At 42.8% G+C, this 18,465-nt stretch overlaps 1 protein-coding gene across 2 annotated transcripts in view; it reads right to left on the minus strand.

Annotated features, from left to right (window-relative positions):
* Positions 1–1,092: 1,092 nt before the first annotated feature.
* LOC122542201 (oxysterols receptor LXR-beta-like) overlaps positions 1,093–18,465 on the minus strand; it is a 46,849-nt gene continuing 29,476 nt past the window's right edge. For both annotated transcript variants that reach the window (XM_043679664.2, XM_043679665.2), the window contains exons 8-11: positions 12,466–12,565; positions 10,101–10,214; positions 7,729–7,823; positions 1,093–6,287 (exon numbers count right to left, since the gene is read on the minus strand). In XM_043679664.2, the coding sequence (XP_043535599.1) occupies positions 6,141–6,287; positions 7,729–7,823; positions 10,101–10,214; positions 12,466–12,565 (456 nt within the window). In that variant the 3' untranslated portion in view covers positions 1,093–6,140. The remainder of the gene's footprint in view (positions 6,288–7,728; positions 7,824–10,100; positions 10,215–12,465; positions 12,566–18,465) is intronic.

An 18,465-nucleotide genomic window follows, 5' to 3' on the forward strand; every position in this document is an offset into this window, starting at 1 on the left:
CATTCCAGCCTGCTCTACCATTCACCATAGTCACGACTGTTCTGATTTTGGTCTCAACTCCACATTTCCACCTTGCCAATACCCTGTGAATTCCTTGTTACTCAAAAATCTCTCAGTCTTAAAAATATTTAACTGTCTCCATCACTCCATGGAGGAAGACCGTTCGAAAGTCTCATGACTGTCTGGGAGAAAATAATTCCTCTTCATCTGTCTTAAATGGGCAACCCCTTAATTTTTAAACTTCATCCCTAAATTATAACCCTTTCTACAAGGCAAAACAGCATTGGTGCATCCACCCCTATCAAGTCTCTTCAGGATCTTTTATGTCTCCATAAGACCACCTCTCATCCTTCTGAACTCTACTGGAGAGGGGCCCAACTTACCTACTAAGATAATCCACTCCTCCTCCCTTTCCAGATATCACTTCAGTAAACCATCTCCAACACTTCTAACAAATTGCATCCTTATTTAAAGAAAGAGCAAAACTGTGCACAACTAGAAATATTAATTATTTTTCTCTCACCACAGAAGTTGCCTGCTGAGTGTTTCCTGCATTTTCTCATTTTGTATTCTGTTGTTGTAGTGATTGAAGCTTTCCAATATCTGCACTTTTGCTTTTTTTCTTTTACATAATTGAGCTGATAAGCATTCAATTGCAAGCTTCCTAGTTCAAACATAGCTACTCTCCTAGGGACTAATAGCATCTTCTGCTAAGAGGTGTGATAACTCACCTGACAGAGTATCTTGAGCCCCATGACGGTCTCCAGTCGAATGATTTGACAGGAGACTCATTCAACATAAAGCCTCAATAACGTGTACAGGAGGATTTCTTACTAAAATTTGGATTTTTTTTAAAAAAAGAATTAATTCACTAGAAGTGGGCTGTTTTTAAGAGCCTGAAGACTTACCAACACAGAGTGTTTCCTTTGGACACCTCCGGTTTCATTGCATGGGTAAATGGAGAGGAAAATCAAGAGGAAAATCGAGAGTAGAGAATGCCCTTGAAGAAATTGCATTGAGCAAACCCAAAGGAGAAGCAAGTCAAATGTGAAGGAAGCTACAGATGACATACAATGCAATTCCAGCACTTGATGGATTCACATTAATATTTTAATTGCCAGCAAACAAGTACTAACTGAGCAACATTTTTCAAACAGTTACTAACCCTGTAGAGTACTCTCCAAATGAAAATGCCCACTCCCCAAATTGCATCGGGCTGAATTTTATTAGCGTTACTGAACTCTAATAGATTAGGACAATGCATTGCTCGGCAATTAATTAGCACAGTGATACCAATATCCTACATGGTGAACATCTCCCTTCAGCCTTTTAAACAACTCAAACTTGATGTACAACTCAAACTGCCAGCACACCCTGTCCAGAGTCACACATGAAGAGGGGTTAAACATTTAAGCAGAGAAGTTAGTTTGAATTAGCTCCCACTGCCAATACATTCCCAGAAGAGTTACTCAACACAGGCATTTTAAATTGGATGCAGAAACTAGAGATCTCAAATTGCCTGGGAAAATTGGATTGGAGAGAGGTATGAATCCTCCGTATCATCCCATTTTATACCAATGTCCACCGGTTGAAATGATTCCCAAAAACAGTTCTTGAGGGTCAGCAAAAGGGAGGAACGTAAAAAATGTATAGTTAGTTTCGGAGTAGTGTTGGCAGAGGCTCTTTGACAGAGCTCTCGCTTGTCTGTTCAACCTGGAAATAAAATTTAGATCCAAAGGACAAAAATGAACTCAAAACATTGTCAAGTGTTATTTCAGGTGCACAGGATCATACAGACATAGCTGAAACCATAAGAAGAATGGGTCAGATACAGGCAACCCATACCTAAGTCACTGCCTTTGGGTAAAGTCTTGTAAGAATCAGAAAGATCTGAAGTCCAGGGGATGATTCATGGTTAAGATAACTTGCATCTTCCTTCTGCTTCTTTTCCACCCCATACCTAGCATCCCTGCTCACTCTTTGTTTTATGAAAAGAGTGGAAAGGCCACATTAGCCTTTCTTTGATAGGCTCTGGATGCTGCAGGAGCTCCAAACTGGTCCCTGACCTTTGTTGTTAAGGGTGCCCCCTTCTGGATGGAATCCCCTTCTCTTTGGACGCTATAGCGTTCAGAAGGAAACTACGCTTGGGCAATCTCAACCCACCACAGGACAAATCCAGCTTATTATTTGGGACAGCCAATGTGGGAATGCAGAAGTAACTGATTTCTAACAAGAAATATCACTGGGCTTCATTATCAAAGATTACAGAGTGTCCAGTGGGATCAAGGAAAATACTTTTTGAATTATGTTCAAAACACCCTGGATATTTCAAGCAGGGGTTAGAGTCCCTTTCAAATCAAGACTGAGGCGCATTGTTAGGGAACACAGTAGGAGAAGCTTCACAACTGTGTGTCATCTGCTCTCTGCAAATTTACCTGTGATTACTCAGCAGTGGCACTGTGGCTTTCATATTGAAAATGCTTCACTTCCCCTGAACTGGACAAGTGCAGAGGTTTCTGTCTCAAAAAGAAAATTTGGTTTTAAATGATCCTGTGCAATAAAGTCCCCACTTTTCGATCATAATTCCAATTGTGCTAAATGTACAAAGACAGGGAGTGTTCACCCCCAACAATCTTCAGGCAGCACATAACAATGTGCTTCTGTTCAATGCATATACAGGTAACGAAAAGACGTACAAGTTTCTCCATTGCCTTCAGCCCCTTCTAAAACACAGGAAGGCCAGCAGAAATTGTTCAAACATACTGCAAATGGGGAAAAACACAAAGTTAGATCAATCCATGGCTTAATGTGTGATTAAATGGAACAGAAATCAAGGGCGGGAGTTTTTAAAAAATATCTTTAATCAACCTGTTCAGAAGTGAGGCTTGAACCCAGGTCTTCCAGCTCAAAAGGTAGGGACGCTACCACTGCACCACAAGAACCCTCAGGCTGGGAGGCCAAGTGCAATCAACTAATAAGACCGTGCAAATGAGATGCAAGCTTTCCAGTGGACGTGACAGCATTGAGGCACTTTTCCTGATTACACAGAGGTACAAAAATAAAGGGCAACATATTGGAAAATCTTCAGGGGAGAAAGCCCTCAACAGAACAATAAGCCTGAATGGCAATATTTGTGCATTAGCGGTGTGTGGTGCAAGAATTCCATATAAGACTAAAAATAAAAAAAGGTACCATAGATGTTAGGGGAGTAAGAAAAAGCAAGGGTTAAAACTTCACAATGCTTTTATTCATTCTAAAGTGCTTCCCCAGATCATGAGTCGAATAAGAAAACAATTAGCCTTCAATTCTCCTTCCACTGATGGGGTGACTGATCCTATTTATACGTCCAATGTTGACAAAGGTCTGGGAGCAGGTTAGCCTGCCTGCTCTCTCGGGCCCGCCCTTGCCGAACCAACCCCTAGCCCGACTAAACAAAACAAGGAGGAAAGGAAAATACAATTAATTTCAGAAATGTCTAAAATACAATTACTTCAGCATGGAACTGAATTGGACCCCTAAGTTCCTTACAAGTAGGCGTGTAATTGAGCTGTGAAAACGCAAGCAAAGTACTGAGGAGGCTGGAAATCTGAAATAAATGCAGACAGTCCTGGAGCTGTGAAAACTGTTTCACTGCTGTTAAGTACAGTCTTTGGCAGTGCAGGTAGACATAGACACTAAAGCAATGTGGAAACTGGAGGGGGTTGAGGTGAAGGATAGAAGCCCTCTGCCCAGGGGTTTGACTCCCAGCCCATGTTGCAGGTGTCTGAATCCAAGTTGGAGTCACTAAAATGAATCTCAGGACTCTTTAACCAAACAGTTGAGGAAAACATCTCCACTTTGTGCTGGAACATGCATGTGTTGATCAGGGATGTGATCTAAGCTTCATCCCTTGAAAGATGGAAGAACATTATTTGGGAATATCACTCAAGGTCATTTAGAAAGGAGACCATAAAGTGCCCAGAACCCCAAGCCCTCCAACCTCACTGCCAGAAGCAAACCTCACTACCTTCGAAAACAGAGGAAATGAGAGCAGAAGAAGGACATAGGAGGCCATTTAGCTCCTGATCTGTACCTTAGCTCCATTTATGAGTTTACACACCTGGAGGAATGGAACCCCATGTAATGTACAAGGGGCAAAGTGATGGAGGCATTTCAGTATGGTCTCTTAATGTGCAAATATTGAAGATGGTATGGGGAGTGGGTCAATAATCAGCAGAAGACAGTGGTGGAAATATTGATAATGGTAGTTTCTGTGAAAAACAGGCTTTTGTTTGAAAATCACTTTGCTTGCAAAACTCCTTTGGGCGCAGGAATGGGTTAGTGAATTGACTCAACTGATTGCCCAGGTGACTGGTGACAGGCAGCATTCCCATTCTCCATAGTGAACTACAGAGGTAGGACTGTTTTCATACACCTCAAAGCAAGAACATGTATCTGCAGCTGCTCCAGGCAGTCCACCCGTAATCAAATGTCTAAATCAAATTCATTTTGGCTTTGGGGCTCAAACATTTGTCCTTGCATATATTTCTACTTTTTTTTTTCAATTTTCCCTTTTTTTGTATAAAAAAAACTTTGTTCATCTTTCTCTTTCCAGCTGCTTCTTTTTGCCCTCTTACCCATACATATGAATGCCTATAAATTGGATATCAAAATCAGATCGATACTGTGAAAAGTATTTGATGTCTACGATTACGCGATGAAGTTATGAAGATATACGTACACACAGCACACAAAAAGAAAATGAGACAGACAGACATACAGCGAATAAAACACACATACTAAAAAGCCAGTCAGAGATAAAGTGCAGAGTACAGAGAGAATGATATGTACATGTGGCAAGAGTGAGAGATACTAGACAGATGTAGGTAGAATGAGACAAAGAGGGACAAAAAGACTAGTGCATTCATCACAGGAAGGAAAACAACCCAGGTTTCAACTAAGGCCAACAGTGATGTTCAAAGACAAACCCTTCCTCTCTCCAAAATTTGGCAGAATTCAACCAGTTTCTCATCTCACTCAGTCACCAACTGATTCAACTGAGAGATGGAAATCTGGTGTTATTAGCCAGCCAGCCTGTACAACACACCAGAGCCACACAACAAGGTGGTCGACTCTTAAATCTGCAAATGATCCAACTGGCTGCTCAGTTGTAGTGAAGGAGCCAGCTCACCATCATCTTCCTAAAGGGCAATTAAGAAATGGCCAACAAATGCTGGCCTTGCCAGCAGCACCCACAGTCGGTGAATGAATAGAGTTGAAAACCTCATCGTCACTCAAACATTACATTTGGGGAGAAACCCATGTGTGCAACTTACATCAATAGGATCCCTGATTACTATGATCCCTTAGGGAAAAAAAACTTTGATGCCTTCCCCAGTCATAAATCCAATAGTTAACAGAATTACAAGATTATCAAAAATTGCAATTAGTCATAGCAATGATCAACAATTAATGGTTCCAGAGATCAAGGAAATAAGCGATGGGATGTAGTGCTTAAGTTTGTTTAAAAAAATTAAACAACTTTTTTTCTCTTCATAACATTGCCTATTTGGCAGCAAAACCCAACTCCCTTCATTTGGAACATGACTAAAACTCTCATGAAAACACACATGCGCACATATATAGTCTTTGCAACAACTGCTTTCCAATACCAGATTGAATTTGATCTGCCTTTCTGAAAACGTGCTCAATAAAAAAAAATTAAACTTCATATATTATTGAGCAAAAGAAATCACTGTTAAAATCTTTTTTGGGGGGTTGGTAAACAATGCATGTTAAACAAAGAACAAAGGAGATAAGGTGAGCGGGGGCAACAGTACCACTGCGTTAAGAACAAGTGGAGACTTAAGTCTCTCATTGGAAATCAGTCCAGTAAGTGCAGGGATGGATGTCTCTTCAACATCTGGACATCCAAGTCCTACAACCAAATAAAGTTTAATATTTGTCTCTCTTTTCTTTAAATCCTCCCTCTCACACACATTGGTCAGGACTTCTTGTATCATTGTTGCCTTTGAGTCTTAAGTTTGTTAAAAAAAAGACAGAACTTTTTTTCTCCTACATTCTCTTGCACTTTTCTTTTGTAAAAATAAAAGTGTATGTACGCCACCCTTCTCCTCTCCTGCTTATGGCTTTCCGCTCGTTCACTCATGAACGTCCCATATTTCAGACAGCAGGGGTGGCAACTTCTTGTCCTGAAGCCTGAGGGCAAAGACCTGCTCTGAGTGGACGCTGCTCAGGGTCCGGAGGCTGACCAACTTCATCAACATCCGAGGGAACATCAGGTGGTCCTGCAACATGGAAACAAACAGCACTTATTGAATTTCTCCAGCATGTACAGAGGCTGTGCAACTTACTGAAATCCTGCTTGATCCCTGTGGCTCCAGCAATTTTTTAGGTTTCCATTACCTTCTGAATAAAGCAATTAAATTTGCTTCCACTTCTCTTAAAAAAAAATAATCTGCAGATGCTGGAATCCAAGGGAGACAAGGAGGTGGAGAAGTCAACATTTCGAGTGTAATCCTTCTCCAGTCCTGAAGGAGGGTTATACCCGAAGCGCTAACTTCTCCACCACCTGATGCTGCCTAGCTTGTTGCGTTCTTCCAGCCTCCTGCTTACTGACCTCCACTTCTCTTTCAGGCAGCGCATTTAAGATCAGAACCCTTCACCGTACAAAACATCCCCATACTGCTTTTCCACTAACAGGAAAAAACTTTCACCGCTCATTACCATCCTTCCTGCCAGTGTAAACTATTTTTCCTTCTTTTATTCTACTGTGGGGCAGTTGACAACTTATACAATCTTACAACATGGGTCAGCAGTCTATCAATCCTGTGCTGCCTCTGACAGAGCAATTATTCTTTGTAGCCCTGCAAACTTTTGCCTTTTTAATTATCTATCCACTTACCTTTTGAACATTATTATTGAAATCTGCCTCCACTGCCTTTGCAGTCAGCACATTCCAGGTCACAATAACAAATCACAAGTAAATAATCTCTCGTAACATCCCCGGATTCTTTGTTCTACCAATTTTCTCAGAGCTGTCTTTTCTGCACACGACTCTCCTGCTTACGGAAACAGGTTCCTCTTTCTACACCAACAAAACCCCTTGTAATTTTAAACACAATACTTTAAAACAAACACATTGTCAACAATAAGTTACTTGTATTTTATAAATCCCCCTAATTTTGGTTTGGAAATATTGTACAAATCAGGAGTGTGTATGTGTGTGTGTAAAATACTGCTGCTGGAAACTGGATATTTTCTTAATCCAAGCATCAAGAGTCAGAACTTAGTACACTCAGGATTGGAACCAGTATGTGGTCAACCCTAACTCAGAGTTGTACTCTTGTTGCTGAGTGAGAAGTCCACCTGCAGAGACTGGGGAATACAAATCAAGGCTGACACTTCAATGCAGTACCAAGGGAGGGCTGCACTGTCAGAGATACTGGAGAGTTCACAAAATAAGCACACAGCATTTTCCACTCAGAAGAACGAGGAAATCCTCACTGGTGTCCTAATCCCTCAAACAATATTCAAAAGGTGATGATCCGATCATTATCTCATTGATATTCATGAGATCTTGCTGTATGCATTCTGGTGTCCTTTGTCACAGAAGTGACTATATTTCAAAATTCCTGCTTACTTTGTAAAGTATTTTAGGATGGCCCATGGTTGTGAGAGCTGTCATACAAGTGCCAGACCCTCTCCTTTCTGTGTTGCTGAGCCTACCTTTGGTCGTTTGATGCGCAAGTACGAATGAAGGGCCTCAACATACGGCTGCTGGAGCCTCTCCACTAACTCGTGGTCTTGAACATTAGGTCGGTCTGTGAAGGCAAACATCCCAAAGTCATTTGAAAGATGATAAACGCAGACACTGTATTACATGTATAAAAAAAGGGGAATGCTGGGATTGCTCACCTGCCCATTAAGAAAGGGGAGAGCTTCCCACTCTTTAAAATCTAGGCCTTATGAGAAGTGAAGTCACTTCCTCCGGCAAAAGAACACAAGAAATAGGAGCAGTAGACCATTCAGCCCATTGAGCCTGCTGCCCATTCAATATCATGACGGTTCTTGGGATTCAACTTCTGTCTAACCCAGCCCTTTGATGGAATATCAACAACATTTTTAAGGAATGTTAAATACATTGGAGGCAATTCAGTAAAAGATTCTCAAGACTAATACCTGGAATGAGAGTGTTGTCTTATAAAGAAAGGTTGGATATGCCAGACTGCATCCAGTGGAGTGTAGAAGAGGGAGGTGACTTGATTAAAACATACAAGATCCTGATGAGTTTTGACAGTAGGTGTGGAATGGATGTTTCCCACTTAAGGAGAATCTAGACTGCTTAAAACATATTAAACATATTAACGCCCATTAACAGCAGTGATGAAGTGAAAGGTTTTCTCTCAGAGGGTCACGAGTCTTGGGAATATCCTGCCTGAAAAGATGACAGAAGCAGATCGCTTTTCAAGGTCAGGTGGATTCTTGGTACACAAAGGGATGATCAGTGATCAGTAGTAGGTGAGAACTCAGATCTTAAGTTACAATCAGAGCAGCCATGATCTTACTGAATCGTGAAGCAAGCCCAAGTGGCTGAATGGTCTACTCTTGCTCTCAACTTGTATATTCATTTGTAACCCTCTGAGCAGAGAATCCAAAGACAAACTCAACCCTCTGAGTGAAGAAATTTCTCTTCATCTCAGTCTTAAACATCATCCCTTATCGGAGATTGTGTCCCTGATCCCCCAGCCAGTGTCTAACCTGTCAAGCCTCCCCAGAATCCTGTATGCTTCAACTGGTTCACCTTTTATTCTTATAAACTCCAGAGAATATGGACCCAATTATTCACCTCTCATCAGAGAACAATTCTCTCATTCTTAGGAACAATCTAATGAAACTTTACCATCACTGCCTCAAAGGCATGCGGTTCATTTCTTAGAAACGGAGACTAAATCAGGACACAATTTTCTCGGTGTGACCTCACCAAAGACCTGCACAACTGTAGCAATATACTTTATCTGTGTACACCAATCCTTTTCAAAGGCGGCCAACATGACATTTGCTTTCCTAATTGTATTAAAGAGACTCTGGTTATCCACAGCATTGGCAGTCATGCTGAAAATTAGTCAATGTGGGAGGCGATAAATTGCTATTTTGATGCAGTGAAAAGGTTGGGGCTGATGAACAAACTCAAGCAGATTACAGTGCATTTTAATTGCAATGTAGAGTAGTAGGAGCAGCAGTAAACTATTCACAAAGTCATACAGTCCAGAAACAGACCCTTTGGTCCAACCAGTCCATGCTGACCACAATCCCGAATTAAACTAGTCCCACCTGCCTGCACTTGACCCACATCCATCCAAATATTTCTTATTAGTGTACTTATCCAAATGTCTTTTATATGCAACGGTAGCCACATCCACCACTTCCTGTGGAAGTTCTTCCACAGACAAACCAAACCACTCTCTAGGTTAAAGAAATTGCCCCCATGTCTTTTTTTTAAATCTTTGTCTTCTCACTTTAAAAACATATCCCCTAGTCCTGAAATTCCCCACTCGAGGGAAAAGACAGCTGCCACTCACCTTATCTGTACCCCCTCATCATTTTATTAACCTCTATAAAGTCACCCCTCAACCTCCTATCCTCCAGTGAAAAAAGCCCCAGCCTCTCCTTATAACTCAAGCCCTCCATTCGCCCCTCGAGTCAGCTCTGCCTCATAAAAATCAATAAAATCCACAACTTACTCCCACTTTACCTTCATCCCTTGGTTCCCTCAATTCAGAAAAACCTTTCAATCTGTCTCGAATATACGCAATGGCTGAGTACCTAAAACCACGTGTCATGAACACCAAAGATACAAAACTCTGGAGTGAAGACATTTCCCCCTACCTCAGTCCCAAGTGCCAGGCGAGACTATGAGGCCTAGTCTAAACTGTCCAGTCAGTGGACACATCCTCTTAGTCTCCATATCAAGTGATTTGAAGCACTTGATGCCGACACTGACTGCCTTGAAACGGATAACATTCCACCCCTCATAGCCATGCTAAGCACAGGATAACATCTTTCATAAAAAGATAAACAAAAATAAAATGAATAGAAACCTGCTGAAAAGATGTTAATGGCTATGAGCAGGGCATACTCAGCATCATCCAACTGCAGCTTCCTCATGCCCTTTGAAAACTCAAAGATCGGGTTTATGAATTCGACCTGCAACCCTAAACAAGAGAGAATGAGACAGACAGAAACACATTATTTAAAGGTAACATGAGAATGTTCACTTGCTAGAACTCATAGAACCATGTCGCATAGTAACTGACAAGATGGTGACATATGAAGAGTTAAATACAGAGTTCTTATAGCGCAGGAGGAGGCTATTTGTTCCATCCAACTGTGACAGCTCTTTGAATGAGCAATTTTCTTTGTGTTTTTCTCTTGCCTTGTCCCTGCAACCTTGCATATTCTTCTTTTTCAGATAATAGTCACATTCCCTTTTGAAAGGGGCCTTCAAAGCAAAAAGATCACACTGGACTCCAAACATTAACTCTATTCTTCTCTTCACAGATGCTGCCAGAAGTGCCACTATCTCCAAGCCTTTCAGGACTTTTCTTTTGCCTTAGAATTACTAGCTCAGTAATATTACCATTACCACTTGGGTTGAATCAGACTGTTTAAAATTAAAAATGCCACCAAGCAGTGGGAGGGCGATGGCCTGGCGGTATTACCACTGGACTATTAATCCTGAGGACCTGGGTTTGAGTCCTGTCAGGGCAGAGGGTGGAATTTGAATTCAATGAAAATCTAGAATTAAGAGTCTAATGATGACCATGAATTGATTGTCAGAAAAACCCATCTGGTTCACTAATGTCCATTAGGGAAGGAAACTGTCATCCTTAACTGGTCTAGCCTACATGTGACTCCAGACCAAAGCAATGTGGTTGTTTCTTATCTGCCCTCTGGGCAAGTAGGGGTGGGCAATAAATGGTGGTCCAGCCAGCGATGTCCACATGCTGCAAATGAATTAAAAAGTAGCAAGTACAGAGTTAACTTTCAGCGGATTGAAACTGGGTTCAAAGTTAGGCTAGCATAATGCGCTGCAGTTTTCATTTAGGTTCTAACAGCAGACATGAATTGATGTCAGGCATTCTCAATCAAGCTGCTGTAGGCGTAAACCCTCAGCATAAAACCATCCCTCACTGGCAACCTCATTCAAGGGCTGTGGAAAATAGAACCACAATCTACAAGACTAAACAAACAGTAATACTGAAAGGTAGTTATTAGTGGTGTAATGTATGGTAGGGATACAGCGATAATCCTCAAACCAGATAACCCCAGAATTCAAGACAAAAAAAATATTGTACTCTGCTCTTCCACTGGTTCCTCACTTCTAGGAAGGGGGGGGGGAAAGAGGGATCAGGTAACAACTGAAACATAAAATGCAGAATTCTTTTCTGGCAGCAACAATTTTCATTACAGCCCATCATTTCAGGAACATGCGACACCTCCGTCTTCATTCAATTTTAAACAACTAGTTCCCCCTAGTGGCCAACTCAGTAGGAACTCCAACGAGGTTGTTAATCAGCCATTTACACCAGAAAGTCTCTGATACAATTCTTGACCTAAGTCTCTTGCCTGGGATACTGAATGGGGGAGGTAAGTGAGTTGGGGGGTGAGAAAGGTGTGGGCAGAGGGGGACTCGAAATACATGAAGATTGGAATGGGAATAAGACATGACAACTGCTGTGCTTGAATAGGTGGCACGGTGGCTCAGTGGTTAGCACTGCTGCCTCACAGCTCCCAGGTTCGATTCCAGCCTCGGGTGACTGTCTGTGTGGAGTTTGCACATTCTCCCCGTGTCTGCGTGGGTTTCCTCTGGGTTCTCCGGTTCCCACAGTCCAAAGATGTGCGGGCCAGGTGAATTGGCCATGCTAAATTGACCGTAGTGTTAGGTACATCAGTCAGAGGGAAATGGGACTGGACCCTCTTCAGAGGGTCGGTGTGAACTTGTTGGGCCGAAGGGCTGTTTCCACACCGTAGGGAATCTAATCTAATCTAATCTAAAAAAATACAAAGAATGCTGCTCGCTTGATGTACTGGAGGGTTTGCTGTCTGCTGGTGTTTACGGAGCCATGATTTAGCTCCTCTAAGATATAGAAGATAAATTGGCAACGATTAAAAATTGGAAAGAAAATAAATAAAGGCAGGAACCAGGAGAGGAATCAGAAATAAAGAGAGTGTGCTGGAGAAACTCAGCGGGTCTAGCGTCATCTGAGAATCTGGGTTAATGTTTTGAGGCCAGTATGACTCCATTTTGAAGAACAGTACGGGACTCAAACACTTAACTCTGTTTCGCTCCACAGATATTGCCAAACTTGCCAAGTTTTTCCAGCACTTTGTTTTTAGTTCATATTTCCAGCATCTATAGTATTTTGCTTTTCTTACAGGTATTAGAAACCTGGCTTCACTCACCAGCCCGTGCAAAGTCATCCTTGCTGTATGTAAAATCCTTAAGGAAAGTGATGCATTCTGTCTCATGGTTATATCGCCGTGCTGTCTCCAGCAACATAATCTGCAAAAGAAAATTCAGGAGAAACAAAAAATGGAAACAAAAATTAAACCTTTGCTTCAGAATCTCACAGCCTCAAAGTTGCCAAGGTTACAAATGATAGCACCTTCTTCACTCTTGCTCCACCTCAACTTCGCCGCACTGCAGTGACAACCAACACAAAGGATACTGATTCACGTTAAAACTGAACTGCAGCTCATAATCTAAAAGTTGAAGTTCTAAATTGGAGAAAGGCCAATTTTGACGGTATTAGGCAAGAACTTTCGAAAGTTGATTGGGGGCAGATGTTCGCAGGTAAAGGGACAGCTGGAAAATGGGAAGCCTTCAGAAATGAGATAACAAAAATCCAGAGAAAGTATATTCTTGTTAGGATGAAAAGAAAGGCTGGTAGGTGTATGGAATACTGGATGACTAAAGAAATTGAGGGTTTGGTTAAGAAAAAGAAGGAAGCATATATCAGCTATAGACAGGATAGATCGAGTGAATCCTTAGAAGAGTATAAAGGAAGTAAGAGTATCGTTAAAAGGGAAATCAGGAGGGCAAAAAGGGGACATGAGATAGCTTTGGCAAATAGAATTAAGGAGACTCCAAAGAGATTTTACAAATACATTAAGGACAAAAGGATAACTCGGGAGAGAATAGGGCCCCTCAAAGATCAACAAGGCAGCCTTTGTGTGGAGCTGCAGAAAATGGGGGAGATACTAAATGAGTATTTTGCATCAGTATTTACTGTGGAAAAGGATATGGAAGATATAGACTGTAGGAAATAGGTGGTGACATCTTGCAAAATCTCCATATTACAGAGGAGGAAGTGCTGGATGTCTTGAAACGGGTAAAGGTGGATAAATCCCCAGGACCTGATCAGGTGTACCCTAGAACTCTGGGGGAAGCTAGAGACGTGATTGCTGGGCCTCTTGCTGAGATATTTGTATCATTGGTAGTCATAGGTGAGGTGCCGGAAGACTGAAGGTTGACTAAAATGTTGCCACTGTTTAAGAAGGGTGATAAGGACAAGCCAGGGAACTATAGAACAGTGAGCCTGCCGTCGGTGGCGGGCAGGTTGTTGGAGGGAATCCTGAGGGACAGGATGTACATATATTTGGAAAGGCAAGGACTGATTAGGGATAGTCAACATGGTTTTGTGCGTGGAAAATCATGTCTCACAAACTTGATTGAATCTTTTGAAGAAGTAACCAAGAGGATTGATGAAGGCAGAACGGTAGATGTGATATATATGGACTTCAGTAAGGCGTTCGACAAAGTTCCCTATGGGAGACTGATTAGCAAGGTTAGATCTCACGGAATACAAGAAGAACTGCCATTTGGATACAGAACTGGCTCAAAGGTAGAAGACAGAGGGAGGTGGTGGAGTGTTGTTTTTCAGACTGGAGGCCTGTGACCAGTGGAGTGCCACAAGGATCGGTGCTGGGCCCTCTACTTTTTGTCATTTACATAAATGATTTGGATGCGAACATAAGAGGTACAGTTAGTAAGTTTGTAGATGACACCAAAATTGGAGGTTTAGTGGACAGCAAAGAGGGTTACCTCAGATTACAACAGGACCTTGACCAGATGGGCCAATGGGCTGAGAAGCAGCAGATGGAGTTTAATTCAGATAAATGTAAGGTGCTGCATTTTGGGAAAGCAAATCTTAGCAGGACTTCTACACTTAATGGTAAGGTCCTAGGGAGTGTTGCTGAACAAAGAGACCTTGGAGTGCAGGTTCATAGCTCCTTGAAAGTGGAGTCGCAGGTAGATAGGATAGTGAAGAAGGCATTTGGTATGCTTTCCTTTATTGGTCAGAGCACTGAGTACAGGAGTTGGGAGGTCATGTTGCGGCTGTACAGGACATTGGTTAGGCCACTTTTGGAATATTGCGTGCAATTCTGGCCTCCTTCCTATCGGAAGGATGTTGTGAAAGTTGAAAGGGTTTAGAAAAGATTTACAAGGATGTTACCAGGGTTGGAGGATTTGAGCTACAGGGAGAGGCTGAACAGGCTGGGGCTGTTTTCCCTGGAGCGTCGGAGACTAAGGGGTGACCTTATAGAGGTTTACAAAATTAGGAAGGGCATGGAAAGGGTAAATAGGCAAAGTCTTTTCCCTGGGGTCGGGGAGTCCAGAACTAGAGGCCATAGGTTTAGGGTGAGAGAGGAAAGATATAAAAGAGACTTATGGGGCAAATTTTACACACAGTGGGTGGTACGTGTATGGAATGAGCTGCCACAAAAAGTGGTGGAGGCTGGTACAATTGCAATATTGGCATTTGGATGGGTATATGAATAGGAAGGGTTTGGAGGGATATGGGCCGGGTGCTGGCAGGTGGGACTAGATTGGGTTGGGATATCTGGTCAGCATGGATGGGTTGGACCGAAGGGTCTGTTTTCACGTTGTACATCTCTGTGACTCTATCTATCAGCTGACAACCATCAAGAGGCTGCATCACTATCAAAAATGTCATAGAGTCATAGTCACAGATGTACAGCACGGAAACAGACCCTTCGGTCCAAATTGTCCATGTTGACCGGATATTCTAAATTAATCTAGTCCCATTTGCCAGCATTTGGTCAATGTCCCTTTAAACCCTTCCTATTCATGTACCCATCCAGATGCCTTTTAAATGTTGTCATTGTACCAGCCCTCACCACTTTCTATGGCAGCTCAATGTATCCATACATTATCCTCTGCATGAAAATGGTGCCCCTTAAATCCTTTGTAAATCTTTCCCTTCTCACCGCAGAGTCAAACAGCACACAAGGATCCTTCAGTCCATGTCGATCGTAATCCCAAAGTAAACTAGTCCCACCTGCCTGCACTTGGCTCATGACCTTCCAAATATTTCTTATTCATGTGCTTATCCAAATGTCTTTTAAACATTGTGACTGTACCTGCATCACCACTGTCCTCTGGAAGTTTATGGGCAGGGCACTTCTGCCTAATTTCTCCAGTGTCCTGGCTGATATTTATCCCTTGACAAACATGCAGAATAACAGGTATCTGGCCACTGATATTTGCAAGGTCTGGATATGTACAAATTAGCTGCCATGTTTTATACATTGTATTTGCAATCTCATCTCTAACTCTTTCTTTCACGGTCAGTCCCATGATTATGAAAGGGATGATCTAAATGAAAATCTTTCTCTGCTATAGTCATTCTCCAGCACAAGGGTACAGTCTCAGGGCCAGCGCTAATTGCTTGATCACTAGCTGGGATGTACTATGCATCAAAGTAAGTTTCTTAAGAGAAACAGAATCTCGTTACAGCATCTAAAGTAGGTGGAGGAGAGCAAGTTCACTTTCAGGGACTAGATCAGCTTGGGGCTTGATACAGAAGTTAAAAAAACAATGACTGCAAACAGAATAAAACTGCTCCTTCTAGCAAAAGAATGGAGACTTAGGCTGAATGGCAAGAGAACCAATGGTGACATGGGGAAAATATTTTCTACAGCAGGTGGTTAGGATCTGGACTGAATGTGTGACGCAGAAAGATTTAATCGTAGTTTTCCCAAGGGATTGTAATAAGCACCTGAAAACAAAAAGGAAATGGTTGGGGAATTCAATGGGATTGGTTGAGTTGTGTTTGCAGAGAGCCAGCAAGGTCACGATGGGCCAAACAAACTCCTGCGATTCTCTATTGTTGTGTAAAATGAGCTACGTTAACCAAAGTAAATGTGCAGCCAAATTTCATTCTGAAGGGGTTCAAACACATTATGGTTATATTTCTGGACCAGTAAGCCAGGTGAACAAATAAACAAAGTTGTTTTTTTTAAATTCAGTTTTTAAAAATTTGGAAATAAAGAAAAGCTAGGGTCAGCCAACATGACCATACCAAAAAAACTCAAACGGTTCAACTGAAGAAAGCCCAGTGTTCACAGGACGAGATGTGAACTGAGAGGGTGTGCTATCAGGAAGGGCTTTGATAGTGTTGATACAGAGGAAGTGTTTACACTTGAGGCTATTCAGAACTAGATATCATAAATACTAGACAGTCACTGATAAATCTAAGAGGAAATTTAGTTCGAAACTTCTTTATCCAGAGAACACAAAGAAGTGATTTAGATAAACAATGTTTATGTGTTACGTAGTAGCCAGACAAACACACAAAAGGTGAAAAGAACCACATGATAAATGGATGGAAATGGAAGGAGAGAGTGGAACAGACATGTGTGCAGTATAAAGGTCAGCACGGTTCAGCTGGGTTGAATGGCGGTCCTGCCCCCTGTAAAAACGCCATCCCATTCTCCCAATTCCTTCGTCTCCGCCGCATCTGCTCCCAGGAGGACCAATTCAAAATACGTACAACACAGATGGCCTCCTTCTTCAAGGACCGCAATTTCCCCCCCGACGTGGTCGACGGTGCCCTCCACCGCATCTCCTCCACTTCCCGCTCCTCCGACCTTGAGCCCCGCCCCTCCAACCGCCACCAGGACAGAACCCCACTGGTCCTCACCTACCACCCCACCAATCTCCATGTACAGCGCATCATCCGCCGTCACTTCCGCCACCTCCAAACAGACCCCAGCACCAAGGATATATTTCCCTCCCCTCCCCTATCAGCTTTCCGTAGAGACCACTCCCTCCGCGACTCCCTTGTCAGATCCACACTCCCCACCGACCCAACCTCCACTCCCGGCACCTTCCCTTGCAACCGCAGGAGGTGCAACACTTGCGCCCACACCTCCCCCCTCACTTCTCTCCAAGGCCCCAAAGGAAACTTCCATATCCGCCACAGATTCACCTGCACCTCCACCCACATCATCTACTGCATCCGCTGCAGCCGGTGTGGCCTCCTCTATATTGGGGAGACAGGCCGCCTACTTGCGGAGCGATTCAGAGAGCACCTCTGGGCCACCCGGACGAACCAACCCAACCACCCTGTAGCACAGCATTTCAACTCCCCCTCCCACTCCACTGAGGATATGCAGGTCATTGGACTCATCCACCGCCAAACCACAACAACGTGACGGTCGGAGGAGGAGCGTCTTATCTTCCGACTGGGAACCCTCCAACCACAGGGGATGAACTTGGACTTCACCAGTTTCTTCATCCCCCCTCCCCCCACCTTGTCTCAGCCGAATCCCTCCAGCCCGGCACCGCCTTCCTGACCTGCAGTCTTCTTCTTGACCTCTCCGACTCCATCCTACTCCGACCTATCACCCTCACCTTGACCTCTTTCCACCTATCACATTTCCAACGCCCCTCCTCCAAGTCCCTCCTCCCTACCTTTTATCTTCTCCTGCTGAACACTCTCTGCTCATTCCTGAAGAAGGGCCTGTGCCCGAAACGTCGAATCTCCTGTTCCCTGGATGCTGCCTGACCTGCTGTGCTGTTCCAGCAATAAAGTTTCAACCTTGTTCCTATTCTGTACAACGCAAATGTAAATACTTAAGACATAGCTAAGCTAGCGGGTTGGCAAGGAAGTCTTAGGAAAGTAGATGTTACCTTTTTATTCTAAATATTTTCCACTAAGTGCATTCTGAAAGTATTTTATCAAGTATCAGTCCAGTGGCTGCAAGAAGCACAATATAAGTAGAGAGTATTTTTCCCATTTATTTGAACCCTTCATCAGCTTAAAATACCTCCAGACGTCCTCTTGGAGAACAGCTGTTGCTGCCTTAGTCCATCCATGTAACTGCATTCATCTTTCAATCTTTTCTAATAAATGCGCCCTACATCATCTGCAATGCGTTCACATCTTCTGGAAAATGTAGTGCCTACAGGACAGCTGGTGGATGGGACAGAGCTATCTTTGAGCCAAAATCTCTGGTTCAAGTTCTACTGCACAATTGACAGACATCAAAACATAAGAATTCTTAGAGCATAACAGGATAGAAATGGATAAAATATTTTCCCTGGTTAGTTAGTCTAGAACCGCGTGACATATTTAAGACTGAGTGGGCCAGTTA

This window comes from Chiloscyllium plagiosum, unplaced genomic scaffold (genome assembly GCF_037043375.1).
Source record: "Chiloscyllium plagiosum isolate Xiang-an unplaced genomic scaffold, Cpla_swu_hap1 HiC_scaffold_33, whole genome shotgun sequence".
In the NCBI taxonomy this organism is placed as follows: Eukaryota; Metazoa; Chordata; class Chondrichthyes; order Orectolobiformes; family Hemiscylliidae; genus Chiloscyllium; species Chiloscyllium plagiosum.